Source organism: Ambystoma mexicanum, chromosome 12 (genome assembly GCF_040938575.1).
Source record: "Ambystoma mexicanum isolate Mex_15411 chromosome 12, UKY_AmexF1_1, whole genome shotgun sequence".
Lineage (NCBI taxonomy): Eukaryota > Metazoa > Chordata > Amphibia > Caudata > Ambystomatidae > Ambystoma > Ambystoma mexicanum.
In genome coordinates this window covers 830,373,135-830,396,071 of record NC_090936.1, presented here as the reverse complement: position 1 = coordinate 830,396,071, position 22,937 = coordinate 830,373,135, and the positions used below count along the sequence as shown (strand labels likewise).

At 43.0% G+C, this 22,937-nt stretch overlaps 1 protein-coding gene across 2 annotated transcripts in view; it reads left to right on the top strand.

Annotated features, from left to right (window-relative positions):
* Positions 1-22,937, top strand: part of LRRIQ1 (leucine rich repeats and IQ motif containing 1) — a 2,234,608-nt gene that overhangs the window by 1,619,877 nt on the left and 591,794 nt on the right. For both annotated transcript variants that reach the window (XM_069629324.1, XM_069629323.1), the window contains one exon: positions 8,670-8,758. In XM_069629324.1, the coding sequence (XP_069485425.1) occupies positions 8,670-8,758 (89 nt within the window). The remainder of the gene's footprint in view (positions 1-8,669; positions 8,759-22,937) is intronic.

Here is a 22,937-nt window from a genome sequence, read left to right as displayed (position 1 = left end):
CTCTGCAGGTCTACAGATTGTTTTACACCATGTCAATCACAGGGCTTGACTTCTCCCTCGTTAAGCTGTCAAGGGCAGCACCAGTCTCACCAGCCATCTCTGTGAGGCGGTAGTGCCTCAGGCACAGTCCCTCGCTATCGCCAGTGATCATCTTCCGTTACTGCGGCCAGCCACATCCACGGTGGTGGAAAGATAAGGTTGCTGTAGGGGTTATGAACTTTGTTTGTTTGCCCTTGTTTTACCCCTCATCGTCCGAGCTCTAAGATCACTCTGCAATCTTCGTTGAGGGCTCTCTAACGCCACCCTCCATGGTTGTGATATTTTAACATTGAAATGTAATGTTTGACAAAGCAATTTGTGATTAATTTATGAGATGGCTTTGAAAAATTTACTTTTGCCTTGCAGGAGTACAAAGATGAGTAGAGGTTAAAACGCCCACTCAGTCCTCACACTTCTACAAACCAAGAGCCAACACAATTCTAAAGTTAGAACAGGCAGAGTTAAGTGATATACCTCCTTTGCCTTTTGTGGTAATGTGGGCAGAGGGAAGGCTAAACTCCCAAACAGGGTGTAGGTGTGGTTCAGCAGCAACCCAAACAGCGGCGTACAACAGTCCAAAATAAAGGAATGTCCACTTAAGGTTCTATACAGATATAAACTTTAATCAAACACACCATGTACAATAAGAACTAACTAGAAAACATTGTATAAACCCTCTACTCTAGAAGGAACATTGAATATGCAAAGACAGAACAGATGCAGCACTCTGGGTAATGAGACAGGGGGAAAAAGGTAATTAACAGATCACAATGTTCAAAGCATATTTCTTGATGTTTCAAATGGGATTAAAGTGGCCTCTCCAGTCTCTAGGACCCAATGATGGACCAAGGGGGAAGATATTTGTGAATGATACCTTAGCAAAGGTCTTCGCAGTTCGATAGTGTCAAGCCAGGCTTCACAGCGTCAATTGTGGGTTTTTCTCACATCAAGGATGGAGCAGTCACAATGGTCCAGTGGCAAGCTGGCATTGATTCAGGATCGAATGGAATGTAGCTATGATTTTGAAGCCTCTACTCGAGCTGTGCGCAAAGAGTGATCACCAGGTTTGGTTCCACTGTCAAGGATCGATAGCAGTTAAACTGGTACTAGTATGCCCAGGCAGGTTGATTTGGTGGTGCGGCTCAGAGTTTGCTGTTTGGGAGACACTAGGGAGGGTCGGGTCAATCAACTTATAGTAGCAGCGATGAAGAAGCTGGTTCTTCGAATAGTGACTCTAGAAATTAGTTCGAGCCGAAGCAAAGAGGTGGTTCAGCTGGCGTAGTGCAGCAGTGAATGGAGTCAAACAGCAAACAGTAACTTGGAGAATGATTAAGTCCAAAGGCAGATTTGAAGGGTCCTGGATTCACTTGGGTCAAACGTGCGCAAAGGTTTGCAATGTGTCAGTGTCAACAACACTGGGCTCCTGGATTTTTCATGCTTCCAGGAGCTGCGAGTCCCAGTGCAGGGTCTCAAAGGCCAAGATTAGTCCTTTTCTATGGCTCTCAAACACGGGGTATGCCGACACATACCTTCATAGATCTTGCAACACAGTGAAGTCTTATTCAACAGGGTGGCTGGCAGACATGCAGGTATTGGTCCTGCAGCACAGTTCATCCCCAATGGTCCCTGGGCATGGTTAGGGGGCAGTGCTTGCTTCTGCCTTGGAACACCTGCCTTCACCTCATAACTGGAGGACTTTGGAAGGACTGCTCTATCAGCAGGGTCCAGTGTAATCTTCTTCCAGGGTTGGATTCCAGGGATGATTCCAAGAAGGGTTGTCAGACCCTTTTTTTCAAAGGTGAAAGTCCACAAGATATTGGACTAAAGCTAGCCTGTATTAGTTGTCCAATACCTCTTCTTGAAATTAGTTGAGTTTGCCCTTCTGAGTCCAGGGAATGGTAGTTTCCAAAGAATCCAGATTCTTCCCATGAGGGATCAGATTAATTCCCACTTCCTTTTTGTTCCTGGACTCTTAATTTAGACCCAAGTTTACTTACAGATTCCCTAAGGGAAGGCAAGGAAGAACTGAAGGGAATAGTGTTGCTAAAAATGTCCTTTTTGTATTGGGGGAATTTTATCTCCTCAGAATGTGAAACAACATTGTATGTGGATTGTATGTGGTGTAATTCCTCAAGTGTTCCCCTTTATTCTTCCTGGTAGATAGTTTTCATCGGATCACATATACTAAGCTCCCCATTATCTTGTCCCTGTTGCGCTTTATCAGAGTTTAAGAGAAATTTAAGAAAATACATTTCAGTACTTCTCCACAGGAAAGGAGGGGTAACATTTTTTACTTTCCTTCTCTGCAGGGTATAATATAGAGGGAAAGGCTGGTGGGGTAATCTATCTGTAATTTCAAAGAAACTATCACTTTGTCTTTTCCCAGTACCAGACATTCTTAGGGACAGAAAAGATGGTAAATGTACCCTCCAAGGTCTTCCGGCATGGTAAAATAGCATTGCGGGCTAGCAGTTGGAAAACAACCCCTACCCTAGACTATAAATGAGTAAGGGGCTCATGGTCTCTTCCTAAAGGTCCCAGTCCACTGGTAGTAAAAATAGCCTGTCTAGATTGTTCTTGGGTATCTGACCCACTGGTGGGAGAGGTGGTGTTATTCCACTCTTCCCCAGATGTAACAACTGTGGGCCTAATCTTTGCTTTTCTCCAGATCTCAGAGCTGACACCATATGTGGGGGGGGGGTCAGAAATGGGAGGCAGACACAAAGTTATGTTATTCTCAAATTCAGACATTTTATTAAACAAAAATGGGCTGGAAAACGCTTCTCTAGCCCTATTCTTAAAAAAGAATTTCCCTACCTAGAAACCTAAAACTAAAAGATCTTTCTGTTTCAAGTAGTCAGTAACTTAAAGCCGTCCTTGTTTCCAAAACATTCCAAGCTGACTCACACTAGAAACAAAACAACTAAAGGGTGCATGGAAATGTTGTTGACTTGATATTAGCAAAAAGTATTCAGAACCAAAATATAAAGATAACTCCCAACAAAAATCGTTTCCAAGGAAAGACCCTTGGATACAAAGCGTGGTTCCCTTCTCCTGGATTTTTAGGTAGGATAGCAAAAGTGTCTCTTTCTCCAACAGTTCCTTTGAGTCAAAAAATATCTCTTTATCCAACAGTTCCTTTGTGTCTTTTTACTGTATTCTCAAAGTTCTTGTTCAAACAATACATTCAATAACAGTCTTTCTTTAGTTTCAAACAATACATTCCATATCAGTTCTTCTTTAGCTCTTCTTGCAATGTTTTTTTATTGCTGGTATACTTCTCTTCCAGGAATCCTTCTATGGGTTTTTCAGACCCCCTGGTATACTCCCATGCAAGGTATCTTCCCACAATGTCAAGATTGTTATACAACTTCAGGTACCTGGTATTCTTGCTTTCCAGGACTTATTTCATGAGTTTCTCAGATCCCCTGGCATACTCCCCTGCCAGGTATCTTCCCAGAAATATCGGAATCTTTATACTTGCACATTCTGTGGATGGCCTGGTGTACTCCCTTGCCAGGAATCCTCATATGGGTGTTTCAGATCCCCTGGTATTCTCACCTTCAAGGTATCTTCCCCCCATGTCATCTGGCTGGTGTGCTCCCCTCCCAGAACTTCTTATTTGTTTCACAGTTCTTTTCACTATACTACAGTAGCATATACCCTGAGGTGCTCTGTGTATTTGCCTATGGTAACACTTACTTCAGCTTTCCCCCCACATTGGTATCTTATGTATCTGTACTTGCTTAGGGGTGTGTTGCTGCACTTTGTCTCGTTTTATTTCAAAGGTTCTTCTTATTGGGGATTGAACTTGTACTTTGCCTTGACTGTATTCAAACAAGCTTTGTGCCTTTCTGTCATTTGCAACTTCAGACAGTTCAAACATTCACTGGCGTGCATATTGGAAAGACCCGGGGTCCACCGCTACTTTCGGCAAAGTCACCCAGTTTTCTTTGCCTCTTTGAACTTGCTTGCGCATCCACTGTGTTGTCCCTTCACTGCCGGGAATGTGCAGATGCTCCATCAGCATCATAGGCGGCTCTGCGATCAACCTTCAGCTTTCCTGGATTGGAGAGCAATGTTTGCTTGGGCGGTTGAATTCCCTGGAGTTTCTGCACAGCCGCCAGCCTCTCCATGGCTTTCTTTCCTCTGCACCTCCTTTTCTGTCTTGCCACACCAATCTGGACACCTTGTGGCCAGGAGCCCCAGCATGGGGTTCCTAGTCCTCTCCTGCACAGCCCTCTCCCGCACTGCCTCTGCCATGTTTAAATGTCCCGCTCACTTTAGGTTCAGTAAAACAACTAGCCTTTACGTTCGGCTTCAGTCTTCCCTTGGTTTGCATAAACTCCTTCCTCCTCTTCGTCATCTCAGTACCTGAGGGTTTATAGGAGTTGAAGTCCATGGGCCTCATTACGACCCTGACGGAAGACCATGGTGCTATTAGCACCATGGTCAATGCCGGTAAGTTACCGACTCCGCCATGGAGAAAGGGGGAATTACCACCCCATTACAAGGTTGGCGGGGCGGTAATTCCCCCTTTCTCCATGGCCCTCCACTATTCCCATTTTTGCCCCATAGGGCTCAATGGGAATGGGGAAGGCGCTAAGTACGGTGCCGCAAATTGCAGCACCATAATTAGCACCAAGGTCCCTTTGCGGGTCCCGCAAAGGGACCTCGTAATTAGGCGCTAATAGGTTAACGGCGCCGCAGCCTTTTACGGCACCGTTAACCCACTGGCACCTGGGTCGTAATGAGGCCCCATAGATGTTACTGGGTTTCTTGGATGTGGTTGTTCAAAAGTCTCACAAAAAGACACATCAAAAACAGAAGATGTTATGTACGAGTTGTGACTTTTACTACAGGGTGGAACTGTTAGGCGACAGCAAGCCATTAAGATCTTGGGTATTATAGGGTTTTCCTCAGGGGAAAAGGGGGAACTACCTTGTCTCATCCGATGGAGTCACCACCTCCTCCGGTAAGTGGGTCTCCTCCCATTTGATCCTCCCTCATATAGCTGCCCCCAGCGTCAGGGTGGATCAGGTAGCGCCTGCCGTCCCCTGGCCACGTGGGAGGGTCACCGCAGGGAAACCAGTGATGACTCCACTGGATTCATCACACTTTGCTGTATTGAAAAGTTTATTTAATTTGTATAACTTTTTCCATACATTTTCTGAAGAGGTTTTCTCGTAGAAGAGTGCTGGATTTTCTCTTTAGTGTGAGAATGAGATTTTTGTAAATAACACGTAAGATTGGGCTATTTATACTGTGGTGTGTGAAGCAAAAGTCAAACTCCCAAGTTACTTGATCTATTTCTATTAGATACGGTTCAAGCAGTAAATTGAAGCCGGCTCCAGAGCAACAGCCTTTATCTCATAAGCCGACATCTGTGCTGGGATTAGCACTGCTACTCCATCCACATCAGAAGCATCCACTGGTCAAAATGAGATTGTAGAAAGCTTGAAGTTGAATTCTAATTGACGGATTAGAACAAGTGAGACTAATAATGCACCATGAGCTGAAAATACACCTAAAGACATGACTATTGAAATGCTACAATACAAGCCATTTTGGATAAGAGTTGTAGAAAGATAGAGGAAAGAAGGCTCTCCAGAAGCTGGGGCATTGCACTTTTGGCACTTACTTTCTTCTGAGATTTACCTCTTTTGAAAACTTATTATACTGATTTGGGGTAGGACCAATTTAAGAGCATATTGTCATAACATTTATTTCCTTGTAAATACACCACGATAAAGAAGATAATTTCTGTTGTGCCCTCACTATCCAAGGCATCTCATTTTGAGCCTGCTACCACTAATCTGGCTAATTCCCTCCTCCTCTATTATATGTATCATTGATAATGTTAATGGAAGAACAGAGAGGGAAATCAGAAAACTAAAAAAGGCTCTTCATTTAGCTACAGTCAATAGTACTCCCTCATCTCTTTTGCTTTTAGGGAAAACCATATTCAAAAGCACACTAACATTGTTGGTTTCACCAACACTTAGTTACAAATGTTGCTACACACACTGATGCTATTATCCCAGCTACTCCCAATAGCATTCTTCATGCTTTCAACAGTTCAGTTTCTCAGACAGAGGATTCTCTGAGCCAGTGGTCTTCAAATGTTTTAGGCCTGACTCCCCACCCCCTGAGTAAAATGTGGGCAGACTGGGCCCCCCCAAAAAAATGTCAAAGGAACAGTAAGTCCAAATGGCTATGAACTATTGCGTGCCGTTACGGCACCTTACTCCAAGTATAGTCACTAGGCTCCCCCACCTGCTCCCATCACAATCTCTGGGCTCCTTCATCCCACTCCTACCCAGTCGCTGGGTTCTCCCCCACCCACCACAGACCATGGTCTCTCCCCACCCTGCTCCCACCACTACCCCATGGCTCCCGCCCATCCTGCTCCCACGTAGTCCCATGGGCTCCACACCGCTTCAGATGTACAGCTGATTTGGCAGGTGGGTAGGGGGATTGTGCAACAAAGGCATTTTTAAAATCCCCACCCTTGCCAATATCAGCTCGACAGACCACAACAAACACACACACATACACACACACGCAGCAGTCACTCTATCATTCACACAAGCGCCCATCACCATAAAATCACTGATAACACAAGTATAAACGCATCCACACACGTATTTAAAAATAAATAACATACACGTACCTTGTTTATTTATTTATTTTAATTTTTGTAATGCGCCACATGCCCGTGGGCCTCAGAGCGCACACAAAGAACAAAAGACAAATAAAGGACACGGCAGAAAAAGAAAAACGTGGGACCAGCACAAGTTATTCCAAATTTTAAAAGTGAGTTTTTATGCCCTGTTTGAACACAGTGCAGCTTTGGATCTGCCGTATCCGGGCTGGTAGTGTGTTCCATAGAAGGGGTCCCTGTGCATCAAGGGTGGTACCCCCAAACTTAGCTGTCCTAAATCTGGGGTGTTAGAGAACGACAGCTATGGATGAGCGGAGGTTCCTCTCATTAGACTTAATGCTAATGCGATCAGACAAATATGTGGGGATACTTCATCCATGCAAGAGCTTCCTAGTTCCTGCGTGTAAGGGCCTGCGTGTGGGTGCCGAACCGCCCTGTTCCAGGCTGCTATCTCCATGTGTGCGAGGGGGACCAGGAGTTACCCCTCGCACATACAGACATGCAGTTCCCCAGCCAGTATTTCCAATGAGCTATGCAAGGTTGGCAAAGCAAGACGCCCCCAGCCTTGCATGGCTCAGTGAGCATGTGCAGCTGGGGAACTGAACTGTCAAAGGGAAACATTGCACTGGGCTGGCTCCTCGGCTCCTCCATAATGAGTGAAGGGGCCTCTGGGTTGACGCCCCTTCGCCCATTTTGGATGAGATGCCAGGCTCGGACTGGCCTCTAGGGCAGCAGGGCAATGCCCGAACCAAAAGTGCTAAATGCTAGTGTGGGCCAGTTTTTTGGGTCAAAATTGGTCACTTCTTTGGCCAATGTGGGCCAGTTTGATGAGTTACTTCACTATGCAGCTAGTAGTTTTGACCATTGTCCCTGAATAAATATTCTTTAAATATCACAATTTGCTTATATTTTAACAAACAAAAACCCTTGGGTATTATTCAAACAGTGTATTACTAAAGGAATGAATTGCCATTTGCTACTGTGGGCCACTTTTTCATTGGCGCCCGAGTCAGTTGTATGCTCCTACCCATTTCCTTCATTTAAAACAAATAAATACATTTAAAAAATGATTTTTTATTTTTATTTCAGGCTGGGGTCTTGTGCACCCCCTGCCCCCTCCCATCCGAGAATGAGGCTATGCCCCACAGTTTGGAGACTTTTGCTCTAAGGGATGTTTTCGATCTGTCTTGATTCCAACGTTGTAAGAGCAAATGATTTGAAAAATTAAGTCTGCACCCACTAGTCATAACCAGGACAAAAATACCATCATCATCACTACTTCTTTCCTGCCGTAAACCTTCGGAGGCCCTGCGAGAGAAGATTCTTACATTGATAAGAGTTACATTTGGTGTTTCTACCACCCCAAAGCAAGATCTGGAATCACTAAAGAGCTTGCGATCAAGTTTCTTTCTGAATTTTAAACTTCCATAAAACACACAGAGAAAAGCCTAGCATGAGGCATGCAACTTGCATCACAGGCATTATATTTCAGCCAATAAATATCGATTCTTAATTCGTGTAGCTTGCTAGAGATATGGCAGTTAAGTTCCAGCCAACTGCTTACAATCCTGAATTCCCAAATGGGATCCTTTGCTAGATTGTATTGTAATTGTTTGTGGGAGGAGTAACCTTGCAACTATCTCTGGAAAAATAAGCATAAATAAGCCTCTTTTGTCAGTATCTTCCCAGAGGACAATTGTCGTAAAATCCTCTCTAATATCACTTTCTTGATAGTTTTTATCCCTGAAATTTGACTCAGATGAGGCATTTTTTCCCCTTTGACCTTTACCTCTTTATTACAGATATATGTTGTGGTGTTACAGCTGCATACTGAATTGGTATTATTCATGGTTTATGTTTTTCTGTTAGCTTTATGTATTGTCAAACAGCGCTGAGACATTTATGGTTCACTGTGCATTCATTAGAAATAAATACAAAAATAACCCTAGCTATTGTCTTTCTTTAGGGGTTTTAAGGATGCTGCTACTGCACAGTTAATGCTAAGGAGAGCTGAGAAGATGAAATCAAAGCAATCAAGGACCAGAAAATTGTTAGGTGAGTAATTCTGAAAAGCAGCCAGAAATTATTTTTAGGTTTACAAGCTAAGTGTTTCCTTAATGATTTTATATGTTCATGCCTAGATGTGAAGTAATGTACTGATAGACACATCACCATGTGGACACGGCCTGCATGGACCTCTTTTGATCCCCATGGGAAGTCGTCGCAATTCTCAGAGGCACATGACCCCTCCCTGGGAGATAGTTTGTGAACCAGTGCTTCAAAGACAGTACTGATATGACAATGGCCTTCTCACACTGGCATGCTGATTACTGAGATTCTTTTACAGTAGGCAGACTGAGTAACAGGGTGATGTTAGAGTAGCCCAGAAGATAGGTTTACTCCAGATGGGGTTCCACCATCTTGGATTTTGCCTGGACTCCCTAAACAGCCTTCTCCCCATTTCCGCCAGACAAAGTGCTCTGGGTCTGACAGCAGGCAAAGGACACGTGTTACAGAAATCTGGATTGGTCTCTCAAACCCTGGCTTGCTGTGGACCAATCCACTGTAGCATTTTGCCTACTGACGGCAAGACTTTGATGGTCTTGACAGACAACACAGTGGCCATGCACCCAAGATGTTATGCTGGAGGGGGCTTGGCTGAGCGTCGGAAGAGTCGGATATAAATCTCTGAGCACTGCTCTGTTGACCCACATAAATCCTGATAAAATCCTGCATACCACTCGCCCCATCGGGACCCTCTCTGACAAAGGAAGCAGAGATACTGGCTCCCTGGAGAATGATTCCTGAAATCAGAGAGGCGGCAAAATGGGAGATCGAGTTCCCGCAGAACCCCGAAGCTGGCTGCCATCTTGAAATAGAGCAGACCGAACGAGAGGCAGGCCGGCTCCAAAGATCGGGAACATCCCCAAGACGGTAAGCGCCAGTCCACCGCGGCCTTCCACCTTCTGATGGTGGAATCAGAGATGGAGAGTACCGATTTCGGTGGAGTTAACCCACCTCTGGGGACGGGCAGTGTGTTGGAGGGCGCGGGGGTCTGAACAGGGCTGGAGAGGCCCCTCCCGGTTTCCTCTGAGTATGCTGTTGTTGCAAGTTACCAACAGGGGAGGCCGGGCCCCTGGTCGGTGAGTTTTACTGCTCCATTTCCCTGGTTATATTGGACACTGGCAAAGAGAGCAGGGCATAAGGAGTCGGCTGCTGGTGCAGCCATTACAAGGCGGGTGGCAAAGGTGGCTGAGTGAAGCCACGACATGCAGGCACAGACATAGTCGGGCTCCCACTTGAATTTAAGTGGAGAGCGCCGCCGATTGAGATCCGAAATAGAAGTAGTGGCCATTCCTTGAGGAGATGTACCTTGGAGGGCAGGGGCCTAATGGGCCATAGGAGCTAGACAGAGGGAAGAGGAGTCATGGTCCGAGTGGGTGAGCGATACTACAGCTTGCACCATGGGAAACTGTGTTGATTACATCAAGTGTATACCTGTGAAGATACCCCCTGCACCACAACACCAAATTTGCAGCTATAAAAGGGGATCCCACTGTGAGGGCAGAAATTGCTGGTCAGCGGGCAAAGACTGACAGGAGTGATTGCTCTGGATAGCCCACAATTATGGTCTTTGAAAAGTAAAGGAAAGAGTAACAGAGGTGGAACAATGGATTGGAGAAACTGAAGACACTGTGGCTGCCCTTAAGGCGAGAGTGGATGCCCTGGCAGTAGCAACGCAAGCACTGGAGGTAAGGATGGAAGATGCTGAAGGACACTCCAGAAGATCCAATATACGTATTTTGGGAATTGCGGAAGGGAATGAGGGATGCAGCATGGAACTATATCTGGAGAATCTAATAATGGAAAAGATGGGTATTAAAGGACTGTCAAAATGATTCACGGTGGGGAGGGCTCACCCCAACCTAGGCAGAAAACCCCCAGTGGAGGCCCCACCGTGAGCAGTAATTGCTAAGCTTTAATTCACTAATTTAATTTCCGGAATCGGGATGCAGTACTCCAGGACGTCAAAAGGAGAGGAGTATATGAGATCGATGGCACCTGAATGCTAGTATTCCCAGACTTCACTCAAGAAGTGCAACGACAAAAAAAGTCCTATGAAGCAGCAAAAAGTACATTGCGAGACATGAACCTTAGATATATGATCTTTTACCTGGCCCGTCTTAAGGTCCTAACAAATGACAGGGCCCTCTTCTTCAACATTCCCGACGAGGTGTGGGACTGGATAGACAAATGGGCGGCCTGCATAGAGTTGGTGAGCAACCGGAACGATCTAGAATGCCAGTCCAAGCGGAGAGGAAAATGGCCAGCGATCGCGGGCCCCAAGAACAGACAGATCAGCCAAAGTTTGTGTACAGCTAGAGAGAACATTGGCAATATGGCAGGAGGTGGAAGATAGCTTGAGAGTTGCTGGCACACCGAATGTTCTGAGGACGGATACGGCGGAAGGATCCGGAGAGACATGTGGGTGTCGACATGGCGACTGTAATCCATACTGTCAATCTGGACAGTCATGTTGGGGAAGGGGATTTATTAGATTGTAGGCCTCTAATGGGGGAAGGGAGTTGGAGCAGCCAGGCAGAGGAGGGTGTGACTCAGGGGGAGAGGGGGTCTAGTTTGTTGGAGGGCGGTGTGTTCAAGTGGAACAACGTTGTAGCATTGAACCCAGACTTAAGATCTGAAAGTTGAATGTTCAATTTTGGGCGACAGATACTCCTAGTTCACGGGTGATATGGGATGGGTACGCTTTTTGGGATGAAGAGGGGTTTTGTTTTTTCTTTTGCTTTCCACTACAAGGATGGGATTTTAGCTATTGAGGGGGATGGTATGCATGCATTACTTGGTGGCACGGGCCTACTGACGGGGAACGTGGGTGTTTACATATTCTCAAAACACGAGTGGAATGGCAGTAACAGAGGGTTGTAAGGTAGAATATATGTCTTTGAATGTAAATGGCTTATGTGACCAGATAAAACATGGTGTGGTACTACAAGCTTTGAATAGGTCCAAACCAACCTTTGCATTTCTGCAGGAAACACATCTAATGGGGACGGAGCACAACTTTTTTGCATGGTCCAACTATAAACTGAAGATGCATGCAGGTTTCGCGAGGGGTTCAACAGGGGTGATGGTACTAATTCAGAAGCAAGCACAGTTCATTAAATCATCGGTGATGTGTGGGAGATACATACTGGTAATAGGAGCACTTAAAGGGCTGAGTCTGGGACTGCTTTGTGTGTACGCTCCACCACCACTACAGAGGGAATTATTATGTTAGCTGCAAGGGCTATTTGTGCACACCAAATGGGCCTATCGTGGGTGACTGGTAATTTTAACGATGTTAAGGACAGGAGACCGGATCGGTTCCCAACATCAAAGGGAAGATGAGTGCAAATGGATTGGTGGACGTAGGGCGCGTACGACATCCACAGGAAGATGGCTATTCCTTTCCTTCAGGGACACACCTCTCTGTCTCTAGGATCTGCAACTTTTTTATGACTGGGCCATACACCTATAGAGTTAAGGAAGTGCAACTCCGACCTAGAGGAATCTCTGATCACTCCCTGTTCTGATCGCTGTGGGAGGCGCACAGTGGAGGCAGGATACTCCTTGGAGACTAAATGCATATTATCTGGGATTTCTGGAGGTATGTAGATTAGTTTCACGAGAGAATGGTGGAATATTTTGGGAAAAACACCTCCACATTGAATAGTGTTGGGACGCTATGGGAAGGAAGGGTATAAAGCTGTGCTGAGGGGGAAGCAATTTCAACCATGGCGGCTCGGATTGGGTTGGTGAAGATGATGGAAACGGAACTAACTCTACTGCACCTGGAGCTCCAGTTCATTGTAGGCCGCTCATTGCTGAGGCAGCGTTACCTGATGGAAATGAGAGACACATACCACACCCTGGCCACAGATACAGTGAGGCGAGCCCATTTGGCCTCGAGGGCCAGGTTGTACCAAGTCAGAGATAAGGCAGTGAAATTACTAGCCTGGCTGGAGCTGCATAACCAGCCATCTACTATGTACACAGAGTACCTTTGGTTGTGGGGGAGGCAATTTGCGAGCCGGGGGAGGTATGCACAGTGTTTTTGCGGAATACTATAGGAAACCATATGCGATTCCGACAGAGCACGGGAAAGGCATATGTGGATTTCCTAGAGGAAACTGACGTCCTCTTCCCCTTCTTTGATACATTCCACTTCCCCTAGTCAACAGGGCTGGACACTGTGCCCTTGAGTGGTCCTCTTGTCTGCAGTATGCACACTGATTATGCCCTGGTGGTGAAAATGGTACAAATGGACCAACAGCTCTTCCTCTTGATCCAATAAATGGCCCTACATTAGTTTCCGTTTGTACTTGCTGAATTAACACTCTTGTCTTAAGATCCACTCTCTTCTTTTCTGATTTCTCCTTCTCCACATTTACTCTATTCTAATAATATTGAGCCATATGTGAAATGTCTGACGGGTTTTAGTCTGCCAAGCACTCTCTAATTGCATTATAAGAACGCTAATTTTTGGTAACAATTGCCGGACAAATTTATCTACAAATAATTCTTTCCCTGCTGGTGTAGTCCTTTCTTGTCAAGAAACAGTTGCTCAAACTTATGAAAATACCCTTTTACCCCGTCAGTTTTATTCTGGACACATTGGGCCAGCTTATCCCAATTAATCTTTTTCTCGGGTACCACCCTTTTAAGTTGGGCAACTATCATAGTGGGAAGGTTAAGTACTGCGGGAGCTGGCTTATTGCCAGCTGTCCTGTTAGCGTCAAGCTGAAAAAGTGCAACCCATGTCCTCCCCAAAGTCACAGGGTCAGTGATATTTCTGATTGGTGTCCAAATATCTGATGGTAAAATTACTGAGAGTAGAGTTTCCAAATCCTTACTAGTAAAGATAGAGGTATTCAAAACAGCCTCTAATTCTTTGTAAAATACCATAGAAATGTTCCTAATGTCAGGGATTGTTTGTTTTAATGCATTCAATTCTTCCTTAGAAAAGGGTACATGAACAAATGGGTATCATATTTAGCAGGCTGCATAATTGGTTTCCCTTGATTATCAAGGGCAGGGTCTCTTTCAGCATCAATCGTAGCATGATGTGGTATATAAACAGGCAGCACCTCCCACATAGGAAGTTGATAACTAGGTGGTTGTAATTTTAAAAGTGCTGTTAAGTGGATGAATTGCTCTGGGATACTCAGTATGGATGCATTATCTATTATAAGTTTAAAGTATTGCAACTCTGCAGAATTCCTCATTTTGTTGCATAATTGCATCCAACATTACTTTCATAGCATTCATCTGCATCTGTGGGGCATACTGACAAAAAGTTCCTTTTTTTTTCCCCTTTATTTGTTTTAGTTTTTACAAACTTTTACAAATTTTTTTTTAAATTAGATTAAAAGGATTCATAGTTAAGAAGGAAACTTTTGCAAATGCGTAGTTTTCATTTTACACAATACAATTTCTTAAATCTAACAAGATAACTATAATTTACAACAACATATTGGAAAAGCATTTTTTACATAATGATATTAAAACAGACTTTGCTCTATTTCATATACATGCTCTATGAATGATAGCACTCTTATTCTCATGGACATGGATTCTCCATGTAGCATTTTTGTCCATAGAAGATCTCTCAAAAGCCATATATTATTTACAAATTCTTTAAAATACATTTCTCTTTTCTGTAGTAACCAAGGGCCTTCTGACATAAGATGGCGTAGGGTTTCCAATTCATCCTCATCTTTACAAAATCTGCAAGAGCCTACGACCCCGTCATGTCGTGCCCTTATACTTTTAATTTGATTAGTTGACAGCACATTCATACGAAATCTCATATAGCCAATTTTCATTTTCTTACTAGGAAATTTCAATAGGTAGTGTTCCATTTCAGTGACTCGTTTTCCTGCTGTTAGTACTTGTGTGTATAGTTTTGTATCACAAATTATCAAGCGAGTTTTTTCCCAATCGTTCAGCTTAAGTCTTTCTTTTACCAGATTGGGATTTTTCCCCAGGATGTCCATTGTCATACCTATTTCATCAAGTAAAGCTTCACATTCCAACCTTAGACTTGATATGAATCCGTTAGTATCGTTCACTCTAAGCTGAAAATATAGTGTATTTTTTTTAGAGAATTCACATTTGCTCATGAGGCAAAGTTTCTTCCACTGAATCAGACTAACAAGAGATTGTATGCCCAGTTCATATCTTATTACCTCAATTGGGATGCATTTAGGGAGGAAGAACAGTGTTGATTTCCAAATTCTGCTTTCTACAGCTTTATATTCAATCTCCATTGTATTAGGCCAAAATTCAGTTCCATACATAATTGTTGGCAGTACCTTGCTTTTGTAGAATTCTCTGCAGGGTTTGAGGGAAAGTTTACCATATTTATTGTCAATTCTCTTCATTTGGTTTAACATGCAGTTAACTTTTGAATTGAGATAATTTACCAGAAAGGTCCTACTAAACGTAGCCACTACAGGGTACCCCAAGAATTGAAAGTTTTCTTTAATGAACAGTTAGTTATTATCCCAGTTCCACCCGAAATTGGTCTTTTGTTGCTTTTTCCCCCCTTTTGTGAGTTTGGTAACAACTGATTTGCCAGGGTTGATCTTTAGTTCTATTCCCAGCATATATTTACCAAAGGTTGTTATGAGTGTTTGAAGACCAACGGGCGTATTGTCTGTGAGGAGAAAGTCGTCTGCGTAACTTGCCCAACAAATTTTCAGATTGCCAAATTTAGGAGAGACCAGAACCGAAGCGTTCAGGGCTATGCCAACTCCTGCAACATATAGATTGTACAAAGTTGGTCCAAGGATGCATCCTTGTCTAATTCCATTGTCAATGGTGCATTCTCTAGACAGAAGACCATCCGAGCCTAATCTTATCTGTATTCTAGATTCATTGTGCAAAAAAATAATCATGCTCAACAAGCCCTTAGATATTCCATAGTCATCCAACTTCTGCCAAAGCAAGTTTCGGTTCACACAGTCAAAAGCTTTGCTTAAGTCCATGGATGCTATATAAATTGGGACATCATTGGACTTCCAGGCGCAAAACTGAAGGCAGTTTATCAGGAGACCTCCACAGTCTGTCCCCATATTTTTGCGGAATCCTATTATTCTGGAATCTAAGATGTTCTTTTCTTCTATCCAGTTGTTTAATCGTTCCAGTACAATGTAGGCAAATATTTTGGAATCTGCGTCCATTATACTTAAGGTTCGATAATTTGCAGGTTCTTCCCTTGCACCCCTTTTGAAAATAGGAACCATATAGGAGAGCTTCCATGAGTCAGGAATAGTATGAGACTCTATTATGTCTTGAAATTGGATATATAGAACCTTGGCCCATAGGTGAGAAGAGTGTTTAAGGATGTTATTGGTAAGTTTATTGGGACCCGGGGCTCGAGAGGTATTAGCTTTTTTTTAGCTTTGCCTCAATTATGTCAGTGGTAACGTCTAGGTCCCATTTCTCTGTTTTTTGCATGTACTCTACTACCTTTTCAGATGTAAACATTTGCTTAATGTATTTCAGCCACGCATCTTCAGTTATGGGATTTGTCATTTTTCTCCAATTATTATCATCTTTTTGATTTATGAGATCCCAAAAGGCCCTAGTGTTTTTCCCCTGCAGGCTTTCTAACATCTTTTCCCCATCAGCCTGGAGTATTCGAATACGTTCCAGTTTTAACCAATTTGTATATTTCTGTTTTAACTTTCTAATTTTTTCTACACCATTCGTGTCGAGGTCAGAGCTCTTGGCTATTTTCCTTATTTCCCTTCTAAGTTCATTTTTTTTAGTTCTGATTTCAATAGAGTATTCGTGCTTATGTTTCGTGTTTTGGTTAGTCTGAGGCGTAAGATTTGCTTCTAATACATTTTTCAGGTGTACAGGGAAGCCCTTTACAGAATATCTTGCAATCTTACGCTCTAGCTCACAAGTGTTGAATTCAGTTAGCATACATTTGTTAAAGTTATTGATTTTTTTCTCAGACCACCGAACACGATTACCTCCTAGTATTCACACTAAGGTTCTTTAAATTTGTGTCCTTCCTATTGGGGTAGATTGAGAGCCATTTTAATTCCAGCAATAGCATTGAGTGGTCACTCGTACTTGTTTCTCGCACTAGTGTATTTTTTACTTTAGGGAGAAGTTTGGCAGATAATAAGATGAAGGCAATTACAGAGTTTATACCTCTAGCAGCCCAGGTGGCTTTGTTATTTTCCAGGCATTGTAATCCCCACCCTGCAGCCCAACTCATCCACATTCCACCTTCAACTTTCTTTCTTTTACCCATTTTGATGTTAAAGTAATCAGTCGAAAAACAATCTAATATTTCTACTTCCTTCAAATTGCAATTAGCATTTAGATCCCCAGCAAGAATGATACTAGCGTCACCATATTTGGAAAACCATTCATGTAGATTTAGGTCCAATTTTGCCAAAATGCAAGTGAGGTTGGAATCCAAAGTTCTATAAACATTCAACAGAAATAGAGTTTCTTTCATATGTCCCACTACTCGTGTCCAAACTGTTCCCAGAATTTCCCCATGTATATCACACATGTCTTCACACTTTGACAGTCCAATTTCTTTTTTAACAAGAGTAGTAATACCTCCTCTGGGTCTCCCCAGCGGACCTTTTTTGGCCAAGATAGAAACAGTGTCAAACCCATCCCAAAGAAGCTTTTCTGTGAGCCATGTTTCTTGTATAAATAGAAGGTCCGACAATTTGAGGAGATCACAAATTTCACCATTACTTGTTAAATGCTTGTTTCCCCTAGAATTCCAACTCAAAATGTTTAATATTGACTCAGTCCTAAAATGGTTGGCTTAAAGCTCTCAATTGCGCAATAGATTCTTCTAGGACTTCTGCTACCCGTCTAAATTTCAAATTTTCATTTTTGTCTATATAATTTCCATCCTGTCTTTCAGGTTTTTCACCATTCCACTGTGTTCCCTTTTTACCTTCGGTCACTTCTTTTTCAATTTCCCATGGGCCTACATCATAGCCATATTTGTGAAGGCTCTCCGCCTCCTTCATTATAATGTTTCTAACCAGTGGAGAGTTTATCACGAGCCTGACATAGTCATACCTCCACCCATGTATGAAATCTACGAGTTGTATGTCCTCAGATGTTATTAAGCGTAGTTCAGGGATTTCATCAAATAGCTCCAATATTTTTCTCCTATTTAGGGATACAGGACCTCCCTCCTCAAACAAATATTGTAGTGCCAATCCCGGTGCATGTGGGTATTTAGGTTTACGAAGTTTACAAATTCCCAAGCCATAGATTACATCTTCACCTCCATGCATTAGGTCATTGTAATTATTTTGGTTACCATTCTTAGAGTATTCTTCACTAAATTCATCCCTTGCATCTCTCCCTTCATTCTCTCTACATCCCTCTATTCTCTTACTCCTTAGTTCCTCACTTCTTATACCTATAGTAGGTTGTGGTTCATTCCAGTTCTTTTCCTTCAGTATATCCGTTACTATATTCCTAACACTTTCTTCGACTGTCATTTTCTCAGCTTCTTTTTTACTTTCCGGATTTACATACTTCTGTTTTTCATTACTGCTTTCACACATTTTTGTTTCTCTGCCCTTGGGATATCTGTATTCCTCTTCTCTTTCAACCTCTCCACCTATTTCCCATATACTCTCCCTCCCATCACTGTTCGTCGTTGTGTGCTGTTGTTTAGGAAGCATACGAACAGGGGGTTTAAATATGTCGTATACAGCTCTTCCTTCTTTTACCGGGTTAGGAGGTTTGGGTATGTCAACCGTGTGTCTGCCTTCATTTACATTATTTATTATTTGCTCTTTCTTTTTATCCTTAATTAGCTCTTTAGATATTCTATCTCCATTTTTAGGCTTGGGTCTTACTTCATTGGAAATATTTGTCATTTTGTCAGGCTTTTTCCCTTTCAACGCATCACTAAGTCTTATGTCTGAGTTTTCATATTCGGGACCATTTACATAGGAAACTCCTACCTTGGATCCCGCTTTAACATCATGCTCATCATTTTCATTGATGGCTTCTTGTCCAGTAAGACCCTTTCCTATATTGCACAGAAATTTTAGTGGGGATGCCTTTCCAGTTTTTAATTCAGACGCTTTTAACACTCTGTTTTTTTTTTCTTCCTTTTTCTAGAATTTTTTTAGACTAACTTTAAATCATCAGCGTCAGCTTCCATGTTCTTACTTTTTACCACCAATTCTTCTATTAGGTGTGTAGAGTGTACTGCGTCTTTATTGTTGTTATCAACCTGTGGGTTAGTTATGCTAGGTTCCTTACTATTTACAGCTACTTTTTTGCTGTACACTTTTCCCACTGTAGGACCTATGTTGTTCTCTAAAGGAGCATACACCACATTTGCACCTCTGGTTTCCATCACCTTTAATCTCTCAGTTATATGTCCCAAGCATTCTTTTTGTTTTGTAAGTTCACTGTGAAGCCACTCTTAAAGTTCACATAGTGTAACATTTAAGAAAATCCTTTTCCTACTTGCATTGTTAAAGTTGCCCTCTTTGATCCATTCTCTTCCCAATTGATCCTGCTGTGAACTGTCTATAACTTCCCCCATCATGGCCAACTGTGTTATTCTTCCCTTTGTGAATATAAAAGGGGTGTCTGACATCGGACTAGTTTGTGAGTCTATGATTACTGCACTAGCGGCAAGATTTTCATTGCATTGCTCCTGAAGGCAACCCCTGTCCCCCTCATCCTCAAAGAGAAGCTGGGATTGGGCGGGTTCCGATTCCTCCCATTCGCCTTTCTCTCCCTCCATTTCTTCGCCCATTTTAGCTAATTCAACATCAGTACTTTGCGGAGGTTCGCTCTCTGAGTGAACATTTAAGGTGTCTATTTTTTGGCTTGGTGAAGGTGGTAAAGGCATCTCTAGGGCTTTCAGAAAAGTACTTCTACGTGTATTGAAAACAATAGGGCCAAGTCCAGTATCCTTTTTAGAACATATCTTTTTCTTCATGCCTACTTTGCTACTGGGAAAACAGTTACTATCTTAGAACGTATTTCCGAAGAACTTAGGTAAGGAAAGTGCAGATATTTCATAAGTCTACGGGCTAAGAAAATAGTTTGAGTTCATTCTTTATACACACGCCTTTTATTTGCTATCTAGTATTGTTTTTTTCAACTAAAAGCACAAATAAAAGGAAACAGACGTCCTCAGTATGCAATATAAAATGTCTACCTTGGTAATTGAATCAAAAATGATGGCCCCCTCACCGCCTCACCCCGAGCAGCGAACAGCCAACAGTCGCTACTTAGGAGCTACTCCGGAGCGCGCGCGCAGCAGCGCGCGGCCTCTGGGTAATGTAGTTTTCTCAGCGGCAGAGGGGCCAGCTCAATTAATGCCTACAAACAAGTAAAATAGAATATTTGAGCACTTATAAAGTGTATAAAGTACATCACGTTGTAGAATAGCATCCTAATATGCAGAGCAAAGCAGTTTATAAGCGTACCAATTAAACGGAATTGTAAAGTCCAAATAGAGTGCAGAGTCTTCTCCCAGCCAACAGTCGCTACTTAGGAGCTACTTCGGAGCGCGCACGCAGGAGCGCGCGGCCTCTGGGTAATGTAGTTTTCTCAGCGGCAGAGGAGGGGCCAGCTCAATTAATGCCAATTATACGGAATTGTAAAGTCCAAGTAGAGTGCAGAGTCTTCTCCCAGCCAACAGTCGCTACTTAGGAGCTACTTCGGAGCGCGCGGCCTCTGGGTTATGTAGTTTTCTCAGTGGCAGAGGAAGGGCCAGCTCAATTAATGCCTAATTCCTCTGCCAAAGGAACCTCAACTTTCTATTGATGGTGGTGCTCCCTCACTCAATCCGTCCACGGGTGCGCATGATCAGGCACCCTCTGCGCCTGACTTGAAAAAACATACTCAAACATAGACAAAAAGTACTACAAATGACTGAAAGAGGGTTCAGATCGGAACCTGTAATTAACTGTAATTCTTCATCTGACACACAAGATGTGAAAAGGCAGCCTTCTCCGTATGACAAGAGAAGGCAGCGAAATTCAAATCTTGTAATTCCCTAGGAACTGCTGAAGGCAGTTTTTGTTCCAACTCGATTTGAATCTCGTCGCCCAAGCATTTTAACAAAATTAGTCACTCAGGACCATGGTTTTCAAGTACTTCCTCAACCACATTCTGACTGACTACGCTCGATACTAACCGAATAGCCTGCTCCCTCAATTTCCTTTGTTAGGTAGGCTTTAAAGTGGCTTATGTGATCCTAATAAAAGGTTCTAATTTCCGTGCTTTTTCTGTAGTCAATGGGCCATGTATATATTCACTGGGATGATCTATGCTAGCATCTGATATGTCATCTTCTATTGAGGTGGGCACATTTTGGGGATCTGGAAAAGTGGGAGGAAGTTCAGGTCCCGGGAGCCCTACTACTAATGGGCTCTGTGGTTGACCATACAAAGGAGGCAGCACATAGGGATGGAGATGTTGGTGAGAATTAAGGATCTGTTTTATTATGGGTTCTCGGATAGTAGTAAGTATAACAGGGTAAATTCCTGTTCTTCGTAGCTGACAATCTCTGTCTATTTCTGATTATTTTATTGGTATTTTATCAGCCTATGACATATGTCTTCGAGCAAATTTCTGTTTGCGTTTGATCTTCTCCGTGGCTTTCTTGCGCCAGTGGCGGATAACCACATCGGAGGGTCTAGCCCTATTCTTTAATAATACAGTTTCAAAATGCAGATTTATAGATACATCAAAATAGCAATTTGCTGGCCATCGTATGATAGGCATATCTTTAGTCTGTTTGTGCCATAAACTGTTAAATACAATCGCCCCTAACCCGTATTTGACATACATTTTGTATGCCAGGGTACCTTCTGTGGGTGCAGGCGGACCAAATTCTAAGTCGTTCACAGAGTGAAAGCAACCAAGTCCGGACCAACATTTACGAAGCTTACTGGGACCAGGCATCATAACAACTTTCTGATTTTTCCTGGCAAAAGAAGGCATTTTAAATTGAACCCCACCAACCAAATCTTACCTGCCAAACAGCTATACTCACTGACAAAGTTCTGTCTCAGTTGCTCTGGGCAAAATATTGCGTGCACTTCGTAGTGCCCCAGCCGGGAGAGGGCGTCTATGGAAAGAAGTCTGCCGATGGAGGCTAGTGTCAGCTGCGAGTATTTAGTTCTCCATGATAGTAGGGATCCCCAAAACCAAGCAATCCATTCGGCGGGTTCCTGTATGTCACGTCTAGCCAAAGTGCCCTCATCCTCGGTGGGGCCCCACGTTGGGCACCATTTTGAGACTTCTAAGCACTATAATTCAAACTAAGTAGAGTATCTGAGACAGAGGTTCAAAATTGCAAGATTTAGTTTCCGCATTTCACACACTCAAGCGGACTTCAGTTTCATCCACGACCAGTATTTTATCGAGAGTGGAGAAGTGAAGTGCCTAAATAGTACAGAGCGTCTCATTTCATACAGAAATGAAGCCTGCATCAGCATAGGTCATTTGTTATTCATTTGCAAAAGATAATAACACAAATATGTTCAGACTACATACACAATGTTTCCCCTAATCCTCAGAAGGCAGAACAAATTGCATATTCAATAGATGTTTTTATGATGTCAAGCGTCTTCACTTTACAAACTCTTTCTGCCAGTTCATAGGCAGTGACTTATGTTTGAGGCCTTAAACACAGAATCCACTTGCTCTCAGCTCCAACAATGGTCACCCTATTTGCACAACCTTTAAAAGATAACTTTTGTGCGTTTAACAAAGTGGAAGGGCTGAACACTATGACTCATTATGTAACTAACCTCTGCTCATTGCAGCCAGTCCTTACATAACATTTAGTTAATAAAATGGAACCATATTGGAACAGCCTTTATTACTTTGTGGAATTGGAGGACCTGTCCAAAATGTTGTTTAACCTAGGTTGATCAGTGAGGGGCAAGCTGCCAAAACATGCCCTCTACACGATCCCAGTCGTTTTTTGTAATGACTGACAGAGAAGCCATGAACACATTTCCATTTTGTTTTTACTCAATGACTGACAAATGCGACCCCATTTTGAACATTTCTAAAAGAACAGGATTTTGATTGCAATAAGGGATTAACGTAGGGCTTTGAAAGATGCATATTATTATTCTATTCTAACAAAGGGGCCCACAGTTGCAAATACAATAATTCTATAATA